The sequence below is a fragment of the Rhinichthys klamathensis genome, unplaced genomic scaffold (assembly GCF_029890125.1).
Source record: "Rhinichthys klamathensis goyatoka isolate OS25496 unplaced genomic scaffold, OSU_Roscu_1.1 h1tg000085l_1, whole genome shotgun sequence".
NCBI lineage: Eukaryota > Metazoa > Chordata > Actinopteri > Cypriniformes > Leuciscidae > Rhinichthys > Rhinichthys klamathensis.
The window spans coordinates 915,603-937,500 of NW_026606626.1; the positions used below are offsets into that span (position 1 = coordinate 915,603).

General features: G+C 39.9%; 2 protein-coding genes across 2 annotated transcripts; one reads left to right on the forward strand and one right to left on the reverse strand.

The window, feature by feature from the left end:
* Window positions 1-752: 752 nt before the first annotated feature.
* On the reverse strand, window positions 753-5,624 carry LOC130085689 (zona pellucida sperm-binding protein 3-like). Its single transcript, XM_056251601.1, has 8 exons — window positions 4,912-5,624; window positions 4,022-4,143; window positions 3,774-3,877; window positions 2,771-2,948; window positions 2,586-2,703; window positions 1,971-2,053; window positions 935-1,023; window positions 753-863 (listed from the first exon to the last, which is right to left on the reverse strand). Exons 1-8 carry the CDS (start codon window positions 5,455-5,457, stop codon window positions 802-804), a joined length of 1,302 nt encoding a protein of 433 aa, XP_056107576.1. The 5' UTR covers window positions 5,458-5,624; the 3' UTR covers window positions 753-801.
* Window positions 5,625-8,742: 3,118 nt separating this feature from the next.
* siva1 (SIVA1, apoptosis-inducing factor) lies at window positions 8,743-15,910 on the forward strand. Its single transcript, XM_056251609.1, has 4 exons — window positions 8,743-8,988; window positions 9,828-9,998; window positions 11,210-11,363; window positions 15,696-15,910. The coding sequence occupies exons 1-4, from the start codon at window positions 8,868-8,870 to the stop codon at window positions 15,742-15,744; spliced, it is 495 nt and encodes a 164-aa protein (XP_056107584.1). The 5' UTR covers window positions 8,743-8,867; the 3' UTR covers window positions 15,745-15,910.
* Window positions 15,911-21,898: the final 5,988 nt, after the last annotated feature.

A 21,898-nucleotide genomic window follows, 5' to 3' on the forward strand; every position in this document is an offset into this window, starting at 1 on the left:
CTCTTTAATGTCTTGTAATTAATAAAATAACAATGATAGAATAAAAGACACATTTCGGAAAAGTCAGGGTCCTATAGTTACATCGGTTTTATTTCAACAGTTATTACATTGCAAAATTAAAACAGTCAAAATGACTGCCTTGGGAGTTCTAGTGTTAAAGCAAGCCGTACCATGCAGTGGAAAAGCGCCAAAGTGTGCCGTGGAAAAGCGCCATTACGTTACGGATAGTTCCTATAGTACAGGTTAAGACTCTACTTTGAAGTAGGAGCTAAAATCGTTCCTAGTTCCTGCGGTGGGAACACGCCAAAATCCAGGTGCTTCCACCAATAGCTCTAGGAACTATGAAAAGGTTCCTCTGGTGCAAAAGCCCCTATAAACAGGGTGGGTATACCAGCATCCCTCAAAGTTTTAAGTCCTTACTTAGAAATTCTATCAAATACAATAGGGTTTCAGCGTACACTTAAACCCCAATTAATTAAATCATGCGGTAAGCACAAGTATGATGCTATTGAAATGCCCTTTTGTGTTGTAATAGGCCTAGCGGCACACTCTCCCTCCAGCATGAGGAGATTACCGGTTCTCTCAACATGAAACAATATAAACAAAGCACCAGAAATGACTTGAGCAAAATGTCCCCCCACATAGGCCAGTAGAAATAAGCTTTTTGCGGTACATATCTGAACAGAAACCATGTAAACTGGATAAATATGTTTAAGTGTAGTATTTGTGCAAGTAAAGACAACTAAAACAAATACATTAACAGCATTTATTAAATCACCAGAAGTCACATGACATTTCCAGTTATTTTTGGCCATATTCTTTAACATTGATGGGGCCGACAGATGCTCTTTCCCAGCGTAGATCTGAGGAGCAAATGATTAGTGAGAACTAGAGCCATGTATGAGAAGAACAAGTTATCAGAGTTAGTCCAAACCTGTAAGTAGTTGATCACTTCCACTTCTGATGCTACACGTGGCGTCACAGCAGCCACACACCGGGTCAGAACCATCTGCAGACACCCACCTGACAAAACAAACCCTCAATTAAGTTAAAGGAAAACTCGTCAATTTTAACATTGAGCTCAGTTTTGTAAAATCTGTTGCCTACACCGTGTTTTCCTCTTTTTAAAATTTGCACCCTGTTGACTTAAATGGGGCAAGTTTTAAACCTGCTTTTAGCCTCTTAACATCCTTGATGTGTCATTACAAGTGCATGTAATTTTTAAATAAACATAACTTGCTCAATTTTCAACCGGTTTTCAAACGGTTTGGTTTGTTATAAACGTCAGAGATGTAGTTATGACACTGCATACTTATGAATAGTAAGTGTATAAATAAATCAGCCACATTAATAACGTTTGTAAGAAACCAAACCGTTTGTAAATCCGTCAAGATTTCAGCGAGATAAGAGTATTTGTGTTCGTGCTGATCACTCATCTTACATCAGGCACCACAGAGCCCGCCAGAAAGCTTGCCTGTGACAAGATGGCCGACAGTGATGACGATAGAGACTCCGCCGTAAGACATCTAGCCTTTATTAGGGATATCTATGCAACCAAGCAATCAATGATAACCCGACAATCAACTACTGTGGACTTTGACTGAAAACAGGAAGTAAATACAGGTATGTGAGCTGGCAGAATAAACAATTTTTATTCATATCTTTCACATTTACTGCAGTCAGATTCACCGTTACTCTGAATAAAAAAAAAATCACTCACATGGCTGTGCACTTGTAATGACACATCAACGATGTTAAGAGGCTAAAAGCAGGTTTAAAACTTGCCCCATTTAAGTCAACAGGGTGCAAATTTTAAAAAGAGGATAACACTGTAGGAAACACATTTGTCGTTGTTCTCTGTACTGACAGCACTACAAATTTACACAAAAATGAGCTCAATGTTAAAATTGACCGGAGTTCTCCTTTAACGCAACCAATTCACCTGTACACTTATCTATCAGGCAACATACCCATTAGCAGAGAACGAACAAGCTTTCCGTTCAGGACTTGTAGAGGTTGCGGCAGCCACCTTCAAAATGCATGTGATGTAGACCTGCAGAGACAATCGTTTGTACACCATATGGCAGCAAATCATACCCTGGTGCCCAAATCATTGACCTGGTGAAAATTACTATCCTTCCAATTATTGACTTTGGTGATGTCATTTATAGAACCGCTTCAAATTCTCTCCTTAGGAAACTGGATGTCGTATATCAGTGCCATCCGTTTTGTCACCAATGCTCCATATAACACCCACCATTGCAGCCTCTACAGTTTAATCGGCTGGCCTTCACTACATACCCGGCGTCAAAAACATTGGTATCATCTCATTTACAAATGTTTACTATGTAACACACCACACCATCTAAGATCATTAATTTCCAGAGCAATCCCCTGTATGAACCTTTGTTCAAGCAAGTATATTACTCTGATGGCTACTAAAGCTCGTACTTCTTTTGGCCGGCTTTCCTTCCAGTTCGCTTTTTATCTTGGCCAGGTCGCCATTGTAAATGAGAACGTGTTCAATGCGCTTACCTGGTTAAATGAAAAATACAAAGAGTTGCACAACTACAGGACATGCATACCAGCCCACTGTCTGCTTGATGGAACCGGAACGCCTCTAGCTGAAACCCCAGCTTATCACCTTGAGTCCGGGGCATGAAGTGAGACGTGGAGCCTGTGAGCTTGGCATCAACCAGGCACCTGTGAAGAGAACCCAGTTAGAAGTCACGCAACCCTTCTGGAAGATTCATGAGGTAGCACCGCTTACCCATTATTCTCAATAAAGGAGTAACTGGGGACGGAAGCAACATCAGGGACTGCAGTCGCCACGCAGCGGTCCACAAACACACGGATGGGAACATGGCTGTACGAACGCACGGATGCTTCAAGATTTATCATGTCTCCCAGGAAGTACTGGTTAGAAGATCTCTCAAATCTCCAGTCATCTGCAAAGAAAAAAAAATACTTAAGGGATAGTTCACCCCAAAATGAAAGTCTCAGTAATTACTCTCCCTCATGTTGTTCAACCCCGTAAGACTTTCGTTCATCTTCGAAACACAAATTAAGATATTTTTGATTTAAATCTGAGAGCTGGATCACTCCTCCATAGGCTTCTTAAAAGGGATTGAAACTTGCCGGCCCAGAAAAGTTATTAAAGGCATCGTTAAAATAGTCCAAATGACTACAGTGGTTCAATCTTAAATTTATCAAGTGACGAGAATACTTTGTGTGCAAAAAACAAAAATATTCAACTCTTCATGTTCTTCTCTGTGGGCCTCGAGTGAGTTCACGTAGTGTAACAGCGCAGCGCTTCTGTGTCGTACGTCACACATAGGCTCACTATTGGCCGACGCTGGTCGTGTGTGTGACGTACAACACAGAAGCGCTGCGACACTACGTGAACTCACTCGAGGCCCACAGAGAAGAACATGAAGAGTTAAATAAAGTCGTTATTTTTGCGCACAAAAAGTATTCTCGTCGCTTGATAAACTTAAGGTTAAGCCACTGTAGTCACTCGGACTATTTTAACGATGTCTTTAATAACTTTTCTGGGCCGGCAAGTTTCGATCCCTTAGACTAGCAGCCTATGGAGGAGTGATCCAGCTCTCAGATTTAATAAAATATCTTATTTGTGTTTCGAAGATGAACGAAAGTCTTACGGGGTTGAACAACATGAGGGAGAGTAATAACTAACAGAGTTTACATTTTGGGGTGAACTATCCCTTGAACACAGAGGATTCACAAGCATACTACAAATGGGCTACACCAACCAGTCATGAGCTTGAGGGAGAAGACGAAGACTTCCTCTTCAACCTTAGTTGAGGCATATGGGATCCAAGTGGGCATTAAGGCATCGCTGCTCACATTATGCGTTCTGTAGGAGTTAAACAAGCGGTCATCTCTTGCCCATAAACACCAGGATTAGAACATCCAGTGAGCCATTTACACATAGCCGGGTATTTAGAGAAACTAATATTTCCCTTCATGTAAACGGGGCATGAATTAATTGAATCCTCACCTTGGATAATGGCACTCGACACCAACCACCGCACCACTGCTCCTGACAATAGGAACACCATATGAAACCTTTTGTGGGGTGTAGATAATGTTGAACCTATAGACAAGCTCATCCTCAGTCACCTAAACAGAAAGGTTAATAGAAAAATGGTCACATGGACACTGTAAAAAAAATCCCGTTGTTTTTACGGAAAAACTGGCAGCTGTGGTTACCAGAACTTTACCGTTAAAAATACGATATCAACGTCATTGGTTTTACAGTAATAAACCATATTTCATTGTTATATTGTTAATTTACCAACCTATTGAAGTATTAATATCTGATTTGTACCATTATAATATACTAACAACCAATCATAGTAGTGATGAGTCACATGGTAAATCAAAGGTCATCACAAGCAGTCTTCCACAAGAAAGTTAATACTATTATATAGAAGCTGCACAGTGTTATTCACACAAACATTAAACACCATCATGGTTACATATGAAATTTTAAAAATGCAATAAATATTAATTTAACATTAAATGTAACATAAAACCCTAATGTAGCCTACATAACGGATTAGAAACGAACTAAGAAAACTGTTATTTCAACAACAAAAAAAAAAAAAAATCAAATGTGAAGTCTCGCAGGGAATTGTGGGAGGAAATTTCACTGTAAATTATACAATGTTCTTTTTCCACTTTCAAAAACTGTAAATTTAACGGTATTTTACCGTAATGTACCGTTCGATCACAGTTATTTACCGTATATAGTAAGGAAACTTTCTGTTAACCAATTAACAGTTTTGCACTGTAGCATTTTTACAGTCTTTTACCGTTTAAAAACAACAACAAAAAATCATTTACAGTGGACGGTTCAGAATACCTATTGTCACAACAGAACCTTACCATTGATGTGCCACTACATCCATGCAGTTCAGACTCAAAGATCAGCACTTGAGCAGAAGAGTCCTCTCCAGTTGCAGGACAGCCTCCCAGTGTAAAACCAGAGGACAACAGTGGGTGCCCAGACCCAAAGAAGTCCTTCATCACTTCCACATATACTGAATTCTCTCCACACTGAGCGGCTACACTGTTGGCAGGGACAAGATAAGGCAAATCAAAAGGAACGTCTGGCTGCTGTGGTTCCTCTGGCAGACTTGGAAAGCTCCACGCCAGTTTCGCCACCGGACCCTGCAACAGCTCTTTTAACTGAACACCCATAAGATCTTGAGAAGGCTTTCCAAAGTCAGCCCTGACTGGAAACCTTTGTGGTCCAAATACAGTATTACTGGGAACCATCGTGGAATCAGCCAGTTGAGAAGCTTGAGCTAATGCTCGAGGCCTAAACCCACTTGGACTCCCACTATGTGCTGCTCTTGCTCTCCATTGTGCTTCGGAAAATCCAAGTGCAAGAATAAACACCAATCCAAATCCAACCTGCCAAAACCCCATTATTGCCAAGCTGGTTTCAATAACACACTAGGGTGCTACCATCCAAATTTATGCAGGTGTGAATCACAATGGCTCCACCTCTCTCGTGACAAGCATCATTTTTCTCGGCACCTGCCAATTTACTCAATCAATATGTCACAGGTGAAAGTCATTGATTCTTTACTACGCAGAATAAAATGAATTAACATATAAGGGCATGTTATTATCCACATTATCCTTGATAGATAAAAGTAATGGCATGTGCTCTGAATGCAAAGTTCTGGGGGATGTTATCCATGTTTTATTTAAATGTAAGAAATTTGACCGAATTAGACAGAAATGGAAAGAATTTGATGCAGAAAATGACATCCATAATATTTTACAGGAGCAAGGAATACAGGCACAAAGAATCGAGTATTTCATAATATATCTTAAAGATACTGGTTTAATTAGAAGACTTTAGTGGGGTTTTTATTTTTTTATGATTTAATGTGTCAATTGCCAACGTCAATTTTACACACTCCTGTGTAATAGTCCAGTAGATGGTGGTATATGCCGTGAAGATATGATCCGCCAATACAAAGAAGAAGAAGAAGTCATGTTATTAGCATAGATATCCATAATAAAGGCTAGATGTCTTACAGCGAAGTCTCTATCGTCATCACTGTCGGCCATCTTGTCACAGGCAAGCTTTCTGGCGGGCTCTGTGGTGCCTGATGTAAGATGAGTGATCAGCACGAACACAAATACTCTTATCTCGTTGAAATCTTGACGGATTTACAAACGGTTTGGTTTGTTACAAACGTTATTAACGTGGCTATAATTCTTTCTAAATGATTATTTATTGATACACTTATTATTCATAAGTGTGCAGTGTCATAACTACATCTCTGACGTTTATAACAAACCAAACCGTTTGAAAATCGGTAGAAAATTGAGCAAGTTTATGGTTATTTAAAAAGTACATGCACCAATAAAACGCAATGTTACGAGTGAGCGAGCTGCCTGTGACAAGATGGCCGCCAGTGCGGACGCCGACCTCCATTGGCCAGCAGCGCGGACGAGACATCTAGCCTTTATTATGGATATCTATGGTTATTAGTAGCAAAACCAAATGATTGCTTATTTTAAATAACAAAATGAATGGATCAATTCTCTGAAACACAAACAATCTCAAGTCTTTTTGTGTCTTCCTTTTTTATTAATTCAGAAACATGGCCACAGACAGAATTGCACACAGAGTATCCATAAAGTTTAGTATGTTTCAGGTTTAGATTATAACAAATGTTCTTGCCTCACATCAACAGCAATCTTCACAGGGCTCTGAAATGGAGGAATTTGGTTCAGAACCAAAGGAATGCAGAATCATAACATTATTTGATTATAGATTCACTGATATATTTTCTCCCCATTACAACTGTTATGGATTAAAATGTATTAATTATATTTGTATTGTTTCCCCAAAGTATCTGTCCCAAAGTTTCACATGCATCACGTTGAAATGCTTAAAAGTCATTGCATTAGATACAAAGTATAATTTATTGTGCAAGACAAGATACTATAGCATAAGCACACTTTTAAAGGCAAATATTTATGAAAAAATGTTGATTTGCATTCATGCCAGATGAAAATCCAAAAGCAACTTATACTGTTTTTCGCCTACTATAAAGTAGGGAAGTAGGTATATGCGATTTTGGATGCAGCCCTAGATCAATGTCCAGAAACAACTCATATTTTATAGTTTTTCATAAAATATAATATTTAATATGTATGCTAATGGTCAGCGCTTGACATTAACTTTTTTGCTCACTAGCCAATGTGGCTAGTGGTTTTCCAAAATGACTAGCCACGCAGCATTTTTACTAGCCACAGTTTTGTTGTTGTACGTTTTATATGATTAAAATTGACAATGGGGCTGAAAACGTGCTAAAATAAACTAATATTATCATTAGCTCTGATAAGGTTGTTAAGCTCCTTTTTTGATAACATGTTGTCTAAGATACACACATAAAATAGCTTCTTATTGTATATAATAAAAGTGCTGCATTGTTTGTTTGTTTTTTGTTTTACAGCAGTAAATACTGCAATACAGAGTAGAACAATTATCTGCATTAGAAACAACGAGCAAAGAATAAATAATAATTTTAAAGAAAAAATCCACAATTAAGGCACCAGGATTACAACTTTATATAGGCTATATAGGACTATATAGGACTTTGGATTGTTTGTTTTGCATCAGCTTTTCCTCAGAGCTCTGACTTAATAATTATCATCATGAAGCTCTGAGTAACTGGAGATATGTCCACCTGAAACAAGTATAGGCCTACAGGTCTTTATTTTCCAGATTATTCCCACAAGCGCATCTCCTGCTTTCTTTCATGGCATGATTAATTTTATTAAAACATAGAATTAACTCTGGAAAGATAGTTGTGATATGACGTGACATAAGGGCAGCCCTGCTAGTAGTTAGGCCTACACCGTGGCCCTTAATCATGAAGATGATTTTTGCTTTAATACCGGCCATGCACACTCACGAACTGACTGAACGCTGTGTTGATGTGTGTGTGTATGCGACCAGTCGCGTGTGATGATCGTTCGTTTGGCGCGCGCACCCTCGCGCAGCGGCACTGCAGGAGAGCGTGAGACACGCCGGTGGTCTGGATTCTCCTGCTATTAAAAAAAGATCGCTATATCATCACATTAAGTTGATAATTAAGGGCAGACTAAAACAGCCCAGTTCGTCGCACAGTCCGCGAGTTTAATCTCCGCGTGTCTTCTTGTTTGCAGTGTTGTCGTTCAAGAGGATTCACGAATGGACCAATGAGCAAACACTAAACTATGTGCAGGTGGTACTCATGGGAGTGGTAGTGGCATAGTGTCAAATTGCAATTCGTTTGTTATGTCAGATGTCCTTTGACAAGACTACAAATCTTCAACACGCCAAAGTGGCTAGTGAGAGTGACTGTGTTACCCGCCACGGGTGAAATGCACCCGCATTTGGCGGGTTGGCGGGTGTTAATGTCAAGCCCTGCTAATGGTGTAGTTGAAGAATTTTGCCGTAAACAGGTAAAAATAAAAAAGTACTATATACCCCAAAACACAGCACAAATGTATAGATGAGAAGTAAACGAAACAAATGATATATCATTTGTATTAATAAAAATGTATATTTTTTTGTACAATCTCTCTCTAAAAATGATTGTGGTCATATTGACAACAACATAATATTAAACCCATTTCCGGCAGGGGGCGCTAAGCGCGTGCCCGCGTCTGTGCGCCACTGAAGCGCGCGAAGAAGAACCAGAATCCTTAAAGCGCGAACGCGTGTTGTTTTCCTTCACGCTCGCGCTGTTGATTAGTTCTGTTGTTGAGTTTGTTTTTTCCTTTTCCTCATCTTTAATCGTCGTGTTTTATAACCTATCGTTTTTAAAATGCCTAAGAGATCCTATCCTTTCAGCGAAAGCTTCTCCTCGCAGTATAAAGTCCATGTTGGCCTGAAGGAGATCAATAACTGTGGCGTTTTTGGACTCAAATACAAACAAGAGATTTACGGTGAGATATAAACATATTTATTACACTTATAACATTAGATGTTACATTAGACATTAGAGATTAGCATTAGATTGAAAAATTATACAATGTCAACTATTCAAGTCACTGGAATGTTTTATAATCGGTATAATCAAAACTAATGCTTGTAGTGATTTGATAATCATGTTAATGCTAATTAATAATGATAATTATCACCAGATGGTGTTAATGTCTTCAATTTAAACAATGATAATTTATTATTGCTCAGTTTTTATTACTTTAATTTCGTGTAGTTAAAGCTGCCCTTTTAAGGATGATATATTGCTGGTCAGGTAATCAGATTATTATATTATGAAGGTATAACATGATTTATAATCCATATTATATATGAATATTTCTAGACTATATAAAGTGATTAATCTTACCAGCAGTTTATTGTTAAACATCGGTGCTAAACGTATTGTCTTTATTAGAGATGCAAGACATATCGGCCACCAAATCGGTATTGCCCGATAAGTCATTTTTAATGTTAAGAATTTAAGAATTTAGCTGATATATTAAAGCTGATCAATTTTATGTTTGATTTCCTTCAGCTGAGACTGTTCAATGTGATTGAAATCACTTTAAAAACAAAGGAAAATACAGTTCAGTGCAACATGTGCAACGCAAGTCTATCATTTCGGCTACATAACTTTATAATGACAATATTATAATTGGGACATGGCTTTTAATGGTAGACTTTTGTTGTTGTAATCAGGCTCTCAAAAAAAAAAAAAAGATTTATCGACTATTTTTCATATCTGTGCATCCCTAGTCTTTATGAGTTTTCCTAATTTGTCTATCAACTTTGTTTTAATTAGAGAAGACCAAAAGCCTGCTGTTCAACGGGACCAAAGCCGTGATGGGTCGCATCTGGAAGGCGGATGAGGAGGAGAAGCGTCCGGATCCGGTCCCGGGACATCAGACGCTCCTCCGGGGACAGACCATCATCGGGCTCGACGGGAGACTGAAGAAAGCAGACGCTGATCCAGGTGAGGCTCAGTAGGGTTGGGAACCGAGAACCGGTTCTTATGCAGAACCGGTAGTGTTTTTTCAAAAATACCGGAACCGTGCGAAATTCCTGAGTTTCGGTTCTGAAAACGGTTCTGATGCGATGTGTGGACGAAGTGCTGGGAGCTTGTCCTTTAATAGCGACGTCTCACCACATGAATATTAAAATTGTAATGAATGCACTGTCCCTCGCGCTATTCGTATAACAAGTTACTTTTTTTTTTTGCGTCAGATATCAACGCAGAGAGAGAGAATAAAGACAGTAGAGCTGCACCATTCATCTTTAAACGATCTCGATTCAAACACCCACGCGATCTTATTCCTAAATGACAAAAACTTCACACCGGGACATTCAAATCTGTTCTTCCGCAAGACGCATGCATTTCTGTTTATTAACTGCTAGAGCACTTTAATCCAGTAAGGAAACAAGTGAAGTTTTTATGAATCAATCATTCAAACCGATTTTAAAAGTATTATGTTTCACCTGTCTGGATCTTACATGTGTGTTCAAGCATATTCTACCCCTTCTGAGAGGGTATTCCACTGCTGGAGATACAATAAGATATAGGAGAGGTCCCAAATTATCCTTGAGAATGCAACATTTTTTATTTTCCTTCAGAAAAAATTATTGCTAAATAATGTTGCATTTGTTGACATTGCCAGTCTGTTAAACTCATTTGACAAGTATCAGAAATAAAACACAAAAAGGATTGTGTATTTTCCCCGTACTACTCCTGTGAAACATGCAAGACCACATTCTCCAGAATATAATTCATGCACAAAATCATATGGGTAAATGACTGTTTTGTTTCAGACCTGTATTCATCACTGGTGAGCATGTTTTGTAAGATTCCTCTAACCTTTAAACATATTTTATTAGATTGTCCTGGACTTTATACAAGTAGAATGCTTTTTTTTTAATTTAGACTTATTTAGTAAGATTATGCCTGAAAAGTTTTTTATTTTGTTTTTTTATCATGTCAATTAAAAAAAATCTTGTATAATATGACTTGCTGTTTTTGTTTGGTTTTATTGTATTTATATGATATTTGTTTTTTTGTAATTGAATTTTTGCCTTGAAAACAGCCTTGGATGCTGACATGAGTCTATGTAAAACACTCTGAATCTGAACACTGGTGCGTGTTTTGTTCTCCTATTGTCACCGCTAACGTGATGTGGTGTGTGTGTTCAGGTTGTGCAGCGGCTCCGTCAGCGTGTTGTGTGTGTCAGCGGGTCTCGGGTTCGAGGAGGCCGTGTTCTCAGTGTGAGCGTCCGGCGTGTCCCGTGTGTGTTCAGCAGTGCAGCGTTTGCTCCGAGCGCATCTGCTCCCTGTGCTCCGTCACCGAGTGAGTTAAACACTGCTTTAGCTTCATCCGCTCAGGGGTGTGTTTCCCGAAAGCATCGGTAGCTCACAAGTTCTGTCGGTATCAGCCGCTAAACGAGTCGGTGTTTCCCGAAACCATCGTTCTAACGAACATTCGCAAACAGCATCGCAGAGTTTTGTGTGTCAGATCTCGAGCTGTGTTTAGAAGCATTTTTTGTAGATTGCATGACGTGTGGACTCAATAAATCCTGATCTTGAGCAAAACAAGCAAGCCGACATTCAGTGCAACCTGTGTCTTTTATTAAGAATACATACAAATGTCATTTACATCTTTAAGTTTGTCGAGATTTAAAGCGTTGAGTGCGCATGTGTGAACGAGCTCTAGTGCGTAAGAACAGGCTGATGTTGAATCTGGAAATAGAGCAAAATAACTGAGAAAAATGAGAAATAGTCAGTAATTTATAGCAAAACCTCTCGCATTAATTCGATTATTAACAGTAGTTATTACTCCTCCGCATGCGTGACATCATTAACCGGCTTGGTTGAACGACCAATTTGCAACAATATCAGTCCCTCCAGAAAAACGCGATTATGCGATCGCTGAATTCAATGCAAAATCAGCCAAAGTCTGCATATTTATGCGGGGGTCGCATTTTTTCAAATACTCCGCAATTTCGCCGCATTAAAATGCTGATTTCCGCGCAAAATATGCGGGGCTTGCATGATTTCATAATCCCCGCATTTTCGTCGCAAAAGTCACATATCTTAGCAGAAAGTTGGAAAATGTTGCATTTGCTTCACACAACAGCAGCCATTTCCCCCTGTTACCATGGGAACGTTATGAAGTGACGTAATTACGTGACGTGAACATCATTGAAAAGCTGTCAAACAGGAGCACGCTTTATTTTAAAATATTTTTATATTCATATAATATAAATATATTAATATTTATTCATTTTTACTGAAGTTGTAGCATATTCCTCTAGTAAAGCTACAGAACTTGTTTGACTCAGCAATGTTTTGTAAGTTTGATGTGTATATTAAGGTCTTGTAACGCGTTGTGTCGGGAAGAAAATTAGGGATAGCTCACAGCTGAAGTTATTGCAGAGGCCAGACAGACTCACGGAGGCGATTGGCATCTCACAACTTGCACTTTATTCCCAAATCGAACTCGTATAACTGTCTGTCACACGTTCTACCGTCCACATCGTTACTTAATAAACAAAATAAGATAAAAGAAGTAGCATCAAACAGAAATTACCCGCACACATGGGGTGTTCGAGGCGCAATATACAATATAATACTGCAGACAGTTAGACAGGCAGCGCGCAACTCTTAAAGGGGCCACACCTTATTTCCACTCGATACAGTCTGAAATAAAACAAGATGAGAAATTAAATATTTCCAGCACTTTCTGTGATGTAGTATGCTTGCTTATCATAGGAAGTAATAAGAAAGGACTCTTTACATTAAGGTAGTAGCCTAGTGAGAACAGGGTGTTGGGGGAATCACTTTTTTTCCCTCTTTTTCATCAAACCGCAGTTTTTGCAAGTTCCCGCAATTTCATCGCAAAAAATTGCATAAATATCCCGCATATTCCATCGCATTTTTAAAGAAAACGGGCCGCATAATCAAGGATTTTTGCCCGCAACAATCACAAAAAAACTCCGCGTTTTTCTGGAAGGACTGAATATGGTTTCGGGAAACAGTCGTGACTCGCTAGATCTCTTCATCGATGTATCGTACTATAGTAGTGAACCCGCGAGTTACTGTACGCCGTCGTTCGGGAAACACACTCCTGCTTCTGGTTTTTATTTATTTTTTCTGGTAAATTTACAATGAAATAACCCAAAAAAAAAGGAGGCTGAAGCCGAGGCTTATGTTTGCCTACCCTATTTAACCATATACCTGAAGAATCGGCATTATAAATTATACTATACTGCACTTTTTTTTTTTTTTTTTTTTTTTTTTTTTTAATATTAACAATTTATATACTAACTGAATCATTAACAATTTTCTTTTTTTTAAAGATCTTTTGAAGCTAAACAGAAGTACAAATCAGTATTATAAATTATTTAAAAAAAAGTATACATAATTATACATGCATTTTTTTACATAATATTAACAATTTACATACTAACTGAATACTCATTAGCAATTTTCTTTTTTAAACATCTTTTAAAGCTAGGCAAAGAAGTACATAATTTCAAATCATCTTTTAGTAAATTCCATAACTGATACACATCTAGATTTTACATTGGTTCTTTCTTTTCCACATTCAAACATAAACAGGCCTCTTAACTTGTATCTACCCTCTCTTAACTCAAATAATTTCTGAATACCAGATGGGAGACTTTTATTAAATTCTCTATACATTATTTCCAATATTTTAAATATACAATATCTGAAAATTTTAAGGTGTTACTTTGAATAAAGAGTTTATTAGTTGGTTCGCGGTATCCTACTTTATTAAGTCTAATAGCTCTTTTTTGTAACTTACTTAATACAACTATATTTGTTTTATTTGCATTTCCCCATATTTCTGATCAATATGACAAGGCATAACTAAGGAGGAATATATAATACTCAAACCCATTTTTATTTATTAGGTCTTTTGTTTTATACAATATTCCTACTGATTTTGCTACCTTCTAATGTATTCAATATGCACTTTCCAACTAAGTTTATTATCTAAGATCACACCTAAAAATTTGGTTTCATAAACTCAATTTCAACTCCATTTAAATGTAACTTAGAATTGCTATGAGTCCTATTACCAGAAAATATCATAAATTTTAGTTTTATTTTTTATTTAAAGAGAACTTATTATAGTCGAACCACTTCTGGTCTGCCGATACTAGTTGATCAGGGGGTCTGATGATCCGGGGGTCTGATGATCCGGGGGTCTGATGATCCGGGGGTCTGATGATCCGGGGGTCTGATGATCCGGGGGTCTGATGATCCGGGGGTCTGATGATCCGGGGGTCTGATGATCCGGGGGTCTGATGATCCGGGGGTCTGATGATCCGGGGGTCTGATGATCCGGGGGTCTGATGATCCGGGGGTCTGATGATCCGGGGGTCTGATGATCCGGGGGTCTGATGATCCGGGGGTCTGATGATCCGGGGGTCTGATGATCCGGGGGTCTGATGATCCGGGGGTCTGATGATCCGGGGGTCTGATGATCCGGGGGTCTGATGATCCGGGGGTCTGATGATCCGGGGGTCTGATGATCCGGGGGTCTGATGATCCGGGGGTCTGATGATCCGGGGGTCTGATGATCCGGGGGTCTGATGATCCGGGGGTCTGATGATCCGGGGGTCTGATGATCCGGGGGTCTGATGATCCGGGGGTCTGATGATCCGGGGGTCTGATGATCCGGGGGTCTGATGATCCGGGGGTCTGATGATCCGGGGGTCTGATGATCCGGGGGTCTGATGATCCGGGGGTCTGATGATCCGGGGGTCTGATGATCCGGGGGTCTGATGATCCGGGGGTCTGATGATCCGGGGGTCTGATGATCCGGGGGTCTGATGATCCGGGGGTCTGATGATCCGGGGGTCTGATGATCCGGGGGTCTGATGATCCGGGGGTCTGATGATCCGGGGGTCTGATGATCCGGGGGTCTGATGATCCGGGGGTCTGATGATCCGGGGGTCTGATGATCCGGGGGTCTGATGATCCGGGGGTCTGATGATCCGGGGGTCTGATGATCCGGGGGTCTGATGATCCGGGGGTCTGATGATCCGGGGGTCTGATGATCCGGGGGTCTGATGATCCGGGGGTCTGATGATCCGGGGGTCTGATGATCCGGGGGTCTGATGATCCGGGGGTCTGATGATCCGGGGGTCTGATGATCCGGGGGTCTGATGATCCGGGGGTCTGATGATCCGGGGGTCTGATGATCCGGGGGTCTGATGATCCGGGGGTCTGATGATCCGGGGGTCTGATGATCCGGGGGTCTGATGATCCGGGGGTCTGATGATCCGGGGGTCTGATGATCCGGGGGTCTGATGATCCGGGGGTCTGATGATCCGGGGGTCTGATGATCCGGGGGTCTGATGATCCGGGGGTCTGATGATCCGGGGGTCTGATGATCCGGGGGTCTGATGATCCGGGGGTCTGATGATCCGGGGGTCTGATGATCCGGGGGTCTGATGATCCGGGGGTCTGATGATCCGGGGGTCTGATGATCCGGGGGTCTGATGATCCGGGGGTCTGATGATCCGGGGGTCTGATGATCCGGGGGTCTGATGATCCGGGGGTCTGATGATCCGGGGGTCTGATGATCCGGGGGTCTGATGATCCGGGGGTCTGATGATCCGGGGGTCTGATCCGCTCTCTCTGTCCGCAGTTACAGCGAGCGCTACGAGCGAGTCCTCTGCTGTGGATGTTCATCCTGATGGAGGAGCGCTCTCAACTGATGGGTGCATGCCAAGATTATTTTTAATGCTTTACCTATTAAATGTAAATGAGATTACTATTTTATATATGCCTGCATTGTTTCCTGCTCTTTCCCTTTACTTGTGTACATACTTAATGAAATAAATACTTGATGTTGATGCTTTCCTAATTGTTGTGTGGAGTTTTTTTTTTTTTTTTTTTTTTTGAGCAAAGCAATGTTTTCTGAAATGTAGTATTTGAGTGCATTAGTTTAATTATGAACATTATTAATAGTGCTGATCATGTGTGGTCACTAGAGGGCAGCAGCTGAACAGTTCATTAGTGGTTCTGAGTGTTTGTCAGGAATATTCACCAGCAAAACTTAATTAAATCTGCTTTAATTGTGATGCTTTTTTTCAGAATTAAACGGGAGTCTTTAAAATGTATCCATGCAACCATTAATTTGCCTTTGGAAACTTTAAGCTCAATTGGACCCTGAACCCTCAAGAATACTTTCAGTTTGAGTTGAAGCAAGAGAAAAAACCACAGTACTTGCTGAATAAAATAACCCCACACACACACAAAAAAAATCAAATTAATACTGTACAGGAAGTCTTTATTACACAACTTTTTGGCTTATATGACAAAATGTTTCCTCTAATACATGTTATTTTTAGGAATATTTAAATAAAGTATTTCTGTAAATGCTCTCACATGCAGCTCTTACATCAGTGATTGAGCCGAATCAAACATCTGTCTGTAATCCATGAGACAGATCACTGAATAATGATCCGAATATGGGTCTGCTTCTTACAGAAAGCATCAGAAGACCTGAAATATAGTAGTCGTATGGACTACTCTTATGATACTTGTACATCCTTTTTGAAGCTTGAAAACTTTTCACTTCATAATTGTATGGAAGAGTCTTCAGAGTGTCCTGCAGACGAAAGACATGAAGGGGAGTAAATGATCCTCCTTTAGTGAAATTACAAAAAAGGTGCTGTAAAATATAGTTTAAGTATATTAAGTTACTGTAAAAAAACATTACAAATCACTGTTTCACATACAACAATTAATTGTAAATTGCTTTACAGTAATATACTGTTATTTTACAGCAATTCACATTTTTACAGGGTTTTATTGGCAACTTTTTTTGCCGGGTAAATACTGTACTTTAGTGAAATAACTAAATATTGCTGTAAAATAAACGACAAGCTTAATTTCAAAGTTACTGTAAAAAACACTACAAATTACTGTAGTTCACATACAACAATTAATTGTAAATTGCTGTACAGTAATATACTGTAATTTTACAGCAATTAACATTTTTACACTATTTTATTGGCAACTTTTTTTGCCGGGTAAATACTGTACTTTAGTGAAATTACTAAATATTGCTGTAAAATAAACGACAAGCTTAATTTAAAAGTTACTGTAAAAAACACTACAAATTACTGTAGTTCACATACAACAATTAATTGTAAATTGCTGTACAGTAATATACTGTAATTTTACAGCAATTAACATTTTTACACTATTTTATTGGCAACTTTTTTTGCCGGGTAAATACTGTATTTTAGTGAGATTACTAAATATTGCTGTAAAATAAACGACAAGCTTATTTTCAAAGTTACTGTAAAAAAAACACTACAAATTACTGTATTTCACATACAATTAACTGTACATTGCTTTATACTGTAATTTTACAGCAATTACAACATTTATACATGGACTTTATTGGCAACTTTTTTTGCCAGTAAATTCCTGTAAATTCAGTACTTTTTTTAGACATGGAGACTTGACTTGACATGACGGCGAGTAAATGATGCCACGATCTTCTAACCCGGATCATGATATTGAGGGCGTGCTGTGGAGACTGGAAAGCTGTCAGATGTTCCTCTACATGTTCCTTTGTCTGCTCCTTCTCTGCAGCTGTCTAGACTTTCATCAGGAGTGTTTTACTGTAAAAGGTCAGGGCTGTGGCTTCCGAGGCGGCTCCTCTTTCTCTGCGCCGCATGCCAGGGACCCGACGGCCTGCCGGGCCCTGCTGACTCCGGGACCGGCTTAAGTCCAGGCGTGTGGCTCTGAGTCCGGGAACAGCTGTGCTCAGAGAGACAGTGAGACACAGGCCTGCCTCGCTGATGCCTCGCTATAAATACGCCTGTGTGTGTGTGTGTGTGTGTGTGTGTGTGTGTGTGTGTGTGTGTGTGTGGTGAAGGAGTGACAGCTGTGTTCGGCTGCTCCTCCATCGTCTTACGCTCTAGTCAAGTCACCTTCATTTATACTGCACTTTTAACAATATAGACTGTTTCAAAGCAGCTTTACAGTGATAATAGGAGATTACAGTAACAGAGATTGTTTTGGCTTTACAGCAGCGCTAGAATAAAGTTATTGTCAAGCTAAAGTTAGTTTTGATTGATTCACTTCCATTGCAAAGATAATTAGTTATTAATTTAGGGGCCAACGGTGTTTGGTGCTTGTTAATGCAAGCTTTGAAATATGTTCCACGGTGCAAGTTTTGAAAACTACCATTTTCACTAGTCTTAATAGTCAAAGTTTGCCATGTGTAATTATCCATTATGATTCAAAGGGGTTCTGGTTAGTTGCTAAAAGAAATGTGTGCATTTATAGCTTGTTGATATAAGAATGTGTTTTCTTTCTGTTCTGAGTGGTTGCTAAGGTGTTCTGAGTGGTTGTTAGGGTGCTCTGAGTGGTTGCTAAGGTGTTGCTAGGTTGATGTTCATGTGTTCAGAGCATTATTAGCTTGTTGATACAAGAATGCATTTTCCAGCGGTTCTGAGTGATTGTTAAGGCATTGCTGGGTGGTTGTTGTGATGTTCTGAGTGGTTGCTAAGGTGTTGCTAGGTTTCTGTTCATGTATTCTGAGCATTGTTAGCTTGTTGATGCAAGAATGCATTTTCCAGCTGTTCTGAGTGATTGTTAAGGCGTGGCTGGGTCATTCCTAAGGTGTTCTGAGTAGTTGCTAAGGTGTTGCTAGGTAGTTGTTCATGTGTTGTGAGCATTATTAGATTGTTGATACAAGAATGTATTATCTAGCTGTTCTGAGTGGTTGCTAGGGTGATTGTGGTTTAAGGTGTTTTTGTTGGATACGGAGGATATACAAACAAAAAAGTACCAAAATGTACAGTGGTATTAACCTCATTTTTTGGCAGGGTACCGTGTTAGGTCTACATACTGTTCGTTGAAATATTTTGTATGATTGTGCATAAATATAATAATCCGATGTGTTTTCTAGCTGTTCTGGGTGGTCGCTAGGGTGTTGCTGGGTTGTTGCTTTTATTGTTCTGAGTATTTTTTTTATATAGTTGCTATAAATTAATATTTTGTTTATGATGGTGCATGAATATAATAATCATACTGTATGTGTTTTCTAGCTGTTCTTACTGGTTGCTTGGGGGATCCGAGTGGTTGCTAGGGTGTTGCTAGGGTGTTCTGAGTGGTTGCTAAGGTGTTGTGAGCCTTTTTAGCTTTTTGACACAACATAAAGGTTTGGTACATTGGTATTAACATGATTTTTAAGCATGGACTACATGCCGTTCTTTGAAATATATATGTACAATGTTGCATGAATATAATAAACGTGTTTTATAGCTGTTCTGAGTGGTTGTTAAGGTGTTGCTAGGGTGTTCTGATTGGTTACTAAGGTTTTTATGAATTTTTTTTTTTTTTTTTTTTACAGTGGCTCATTCAACACATAGAAGCGCCATAATAATATGTATGGTATTATCATGATTTCTGTACCATGTTTTGATTGTGCTATTTTGTTAGATTCCTTGAAAATGCGTTAGTGCATGAATTCAATATCATGGTAGCCTATTTAGCAAAGTATCATAGTATGAGCATCTCACACCGTCACTGTATGACCTCACAGTGCTAATAAGGTGACATTGAGGATATATCGACTTGAAGTTAATTATATAAGACACAAAGGTCTCGTCTCTGACAGAGCGTTGCTCGTTTTCCTGTTTTATGTGCATGTGTGTGTGTGAGGCTGTATTGCTCCTTTTCAAGTGTGACCACCTGTCTTTTGTTATGAGGTAAATAAATAAATAAACATGGCCAGGCACCAGATGTCCCCGGCCGTGCGTTCAGAGGTCAAGGTCTCCCACCGCTGGCCTTGCGAGGTGAAGACATCCAAGTTTCAACTTCACTTCTCCTACAAAGACTTCCTGTCGTCTGGGGAATACATGCAAATGTGCTAGCTGTGGTGAAATGGAAATTACATGAAGCTTTTTGATAAGCGAGGGCAAAACACACATCTAATTAAGTCAAAGAGACGACAGCGCGCTCATCAAAGAGTACAACTAGTCATGGCGTGCTTGTTTCTCATTTGCTAGTTGTCTAGTCCAGTCCTTCAGCTGTTTCATGCTCAAGGATGCAGATTTTAAGTGGACACCACAATCAGTCATGGCAGAAAATTAAATGTCCTTATAATCAATAGAAATTAAAACAATATGCAAAATGTTGTGACATACTAAATATTTTATTTTTAGAACAGTCATTCATATGATGTTTTATTAACAAAGTTTGGGAGGAGCACACTCAGATAATTAACACGGGTGGAGAGCACTCAGCAATCAACGATAAGAGGTGTATATATAGACTCAGCAGTCTCACCTCAACCCATTGACTGTTTTGCAGCACCCCTCCACCACCCCTTCTCCACTCTTTTAGTCCTAACCATTTACATATGGGAGGGAGGGAGGGAGGGAGGGAGGGAGGGAGGGAGGGAGGGAGGGGGGGGGGGGGGGGGGGGGGGTTTCGGGCATATGTTCTTTGGGTTCGGGCCGAACTCCCTCCCCCCGGACAGCACGTCAAATACGCATTAAACTTTACTCCCTCTAATTGTATGTAAGTGTGAACTCGTGAATGTATATATTTCCCCACACAAACTCACAAGTGAAGCGATATTTAATATCGTCTAGATCGGATTTGCAATTCGGCAAAGCATAAAATATTGTTCTACTTTTGCCAGAATTTGTCTGGAAACATATTCTAGGCTAATTTGAGTTGCTGAGGGTTGCTATGGTGTTCTGGGTGGTTGCTAAGGTGTTGCTAGGTGGTTGCCCACGTGTTGTGGGCATTATTAACTTGTTGATACAAGAATGCATTTCTTAGCTGTTCTGAGTGATTGCTAGGGTGTTGCTAGGTGGTTGCTCGAGTAATGTGGGTATTTTTAGCTTGTTGAATCAAGAATGCATTTTCATGCTGTACTGAGTGGTTACTGGGGGTTTCTAGGGTATTATTAGTGGTTGCTAAGGTATTCTGAGTGGTTGCTAAGGTGTTGCTAAGTGGTTGATCATGTGTTGTGACCATTATTAGCCTGTTGATACACGAAGGCATTTCATAGCTGTTCTGAGTGATTGCTAAGGTGTTTCTGGGGGTTGCTAGGGTGTTCTGAGTGGTTGCTAAGGTGTTGCTAGGTGGTTGCCCATGTGGTGTGAGCATTATTAGCTTGTTGATACAAGTATGCATTTTCCAGCTGTTCTGAGTGATTGTTAAGGCATTGCTGGGTGGTTGCTAAGGTGTTTAGAGTGGTTGCTAAGGAGTTGCTAGGGTGTTTAGAGTGTTTGCTAAGCTTTTGCTAGGTGGGTGCCTATGTGTTGTGAGCATTATTAGCTCGTTAATACTAGAATACCTTTCAGAGCTGTTCTGAATGATTAGTGAGGTTTTGCTGGGTTGTTGCTAGGGTGTTGCTGGGTTGTTGCTAGGGTGTTGCTGGGTTGTTGCTAGGGTGTTGCTGGGTGGTACTATTTTTTACAGTAGCTCATTTAGCACATAAATATGTCACTAATGAAAAAAAAATTAGAGCATGGCCATGGTATTATCCTGATTTTTGTACCATGTTAGAACGGTAAGAGAAAGGAGACGATATGTTTTATTATTTCCATATAGTCCTATAGTTTTTTCATTGCTGTCCGACCCCAGAAACCACCACCACTTTCCTATTTGTAAAACTGATCTCCAGGTGAAATGTTAGTAGATTAAACCGCAATCCTCCGGGCCTCCAATAATTTAAATCCTAGTTTCCAGACGCGCCATCACACACACACACACACACACACACACCCTTATTTACACGCCATTCCCTTTAACCGGGTCTACAGCGGTTCGCTGAGCTTCAGGCCAGAACTCGAGAGCTGGAACCGGACA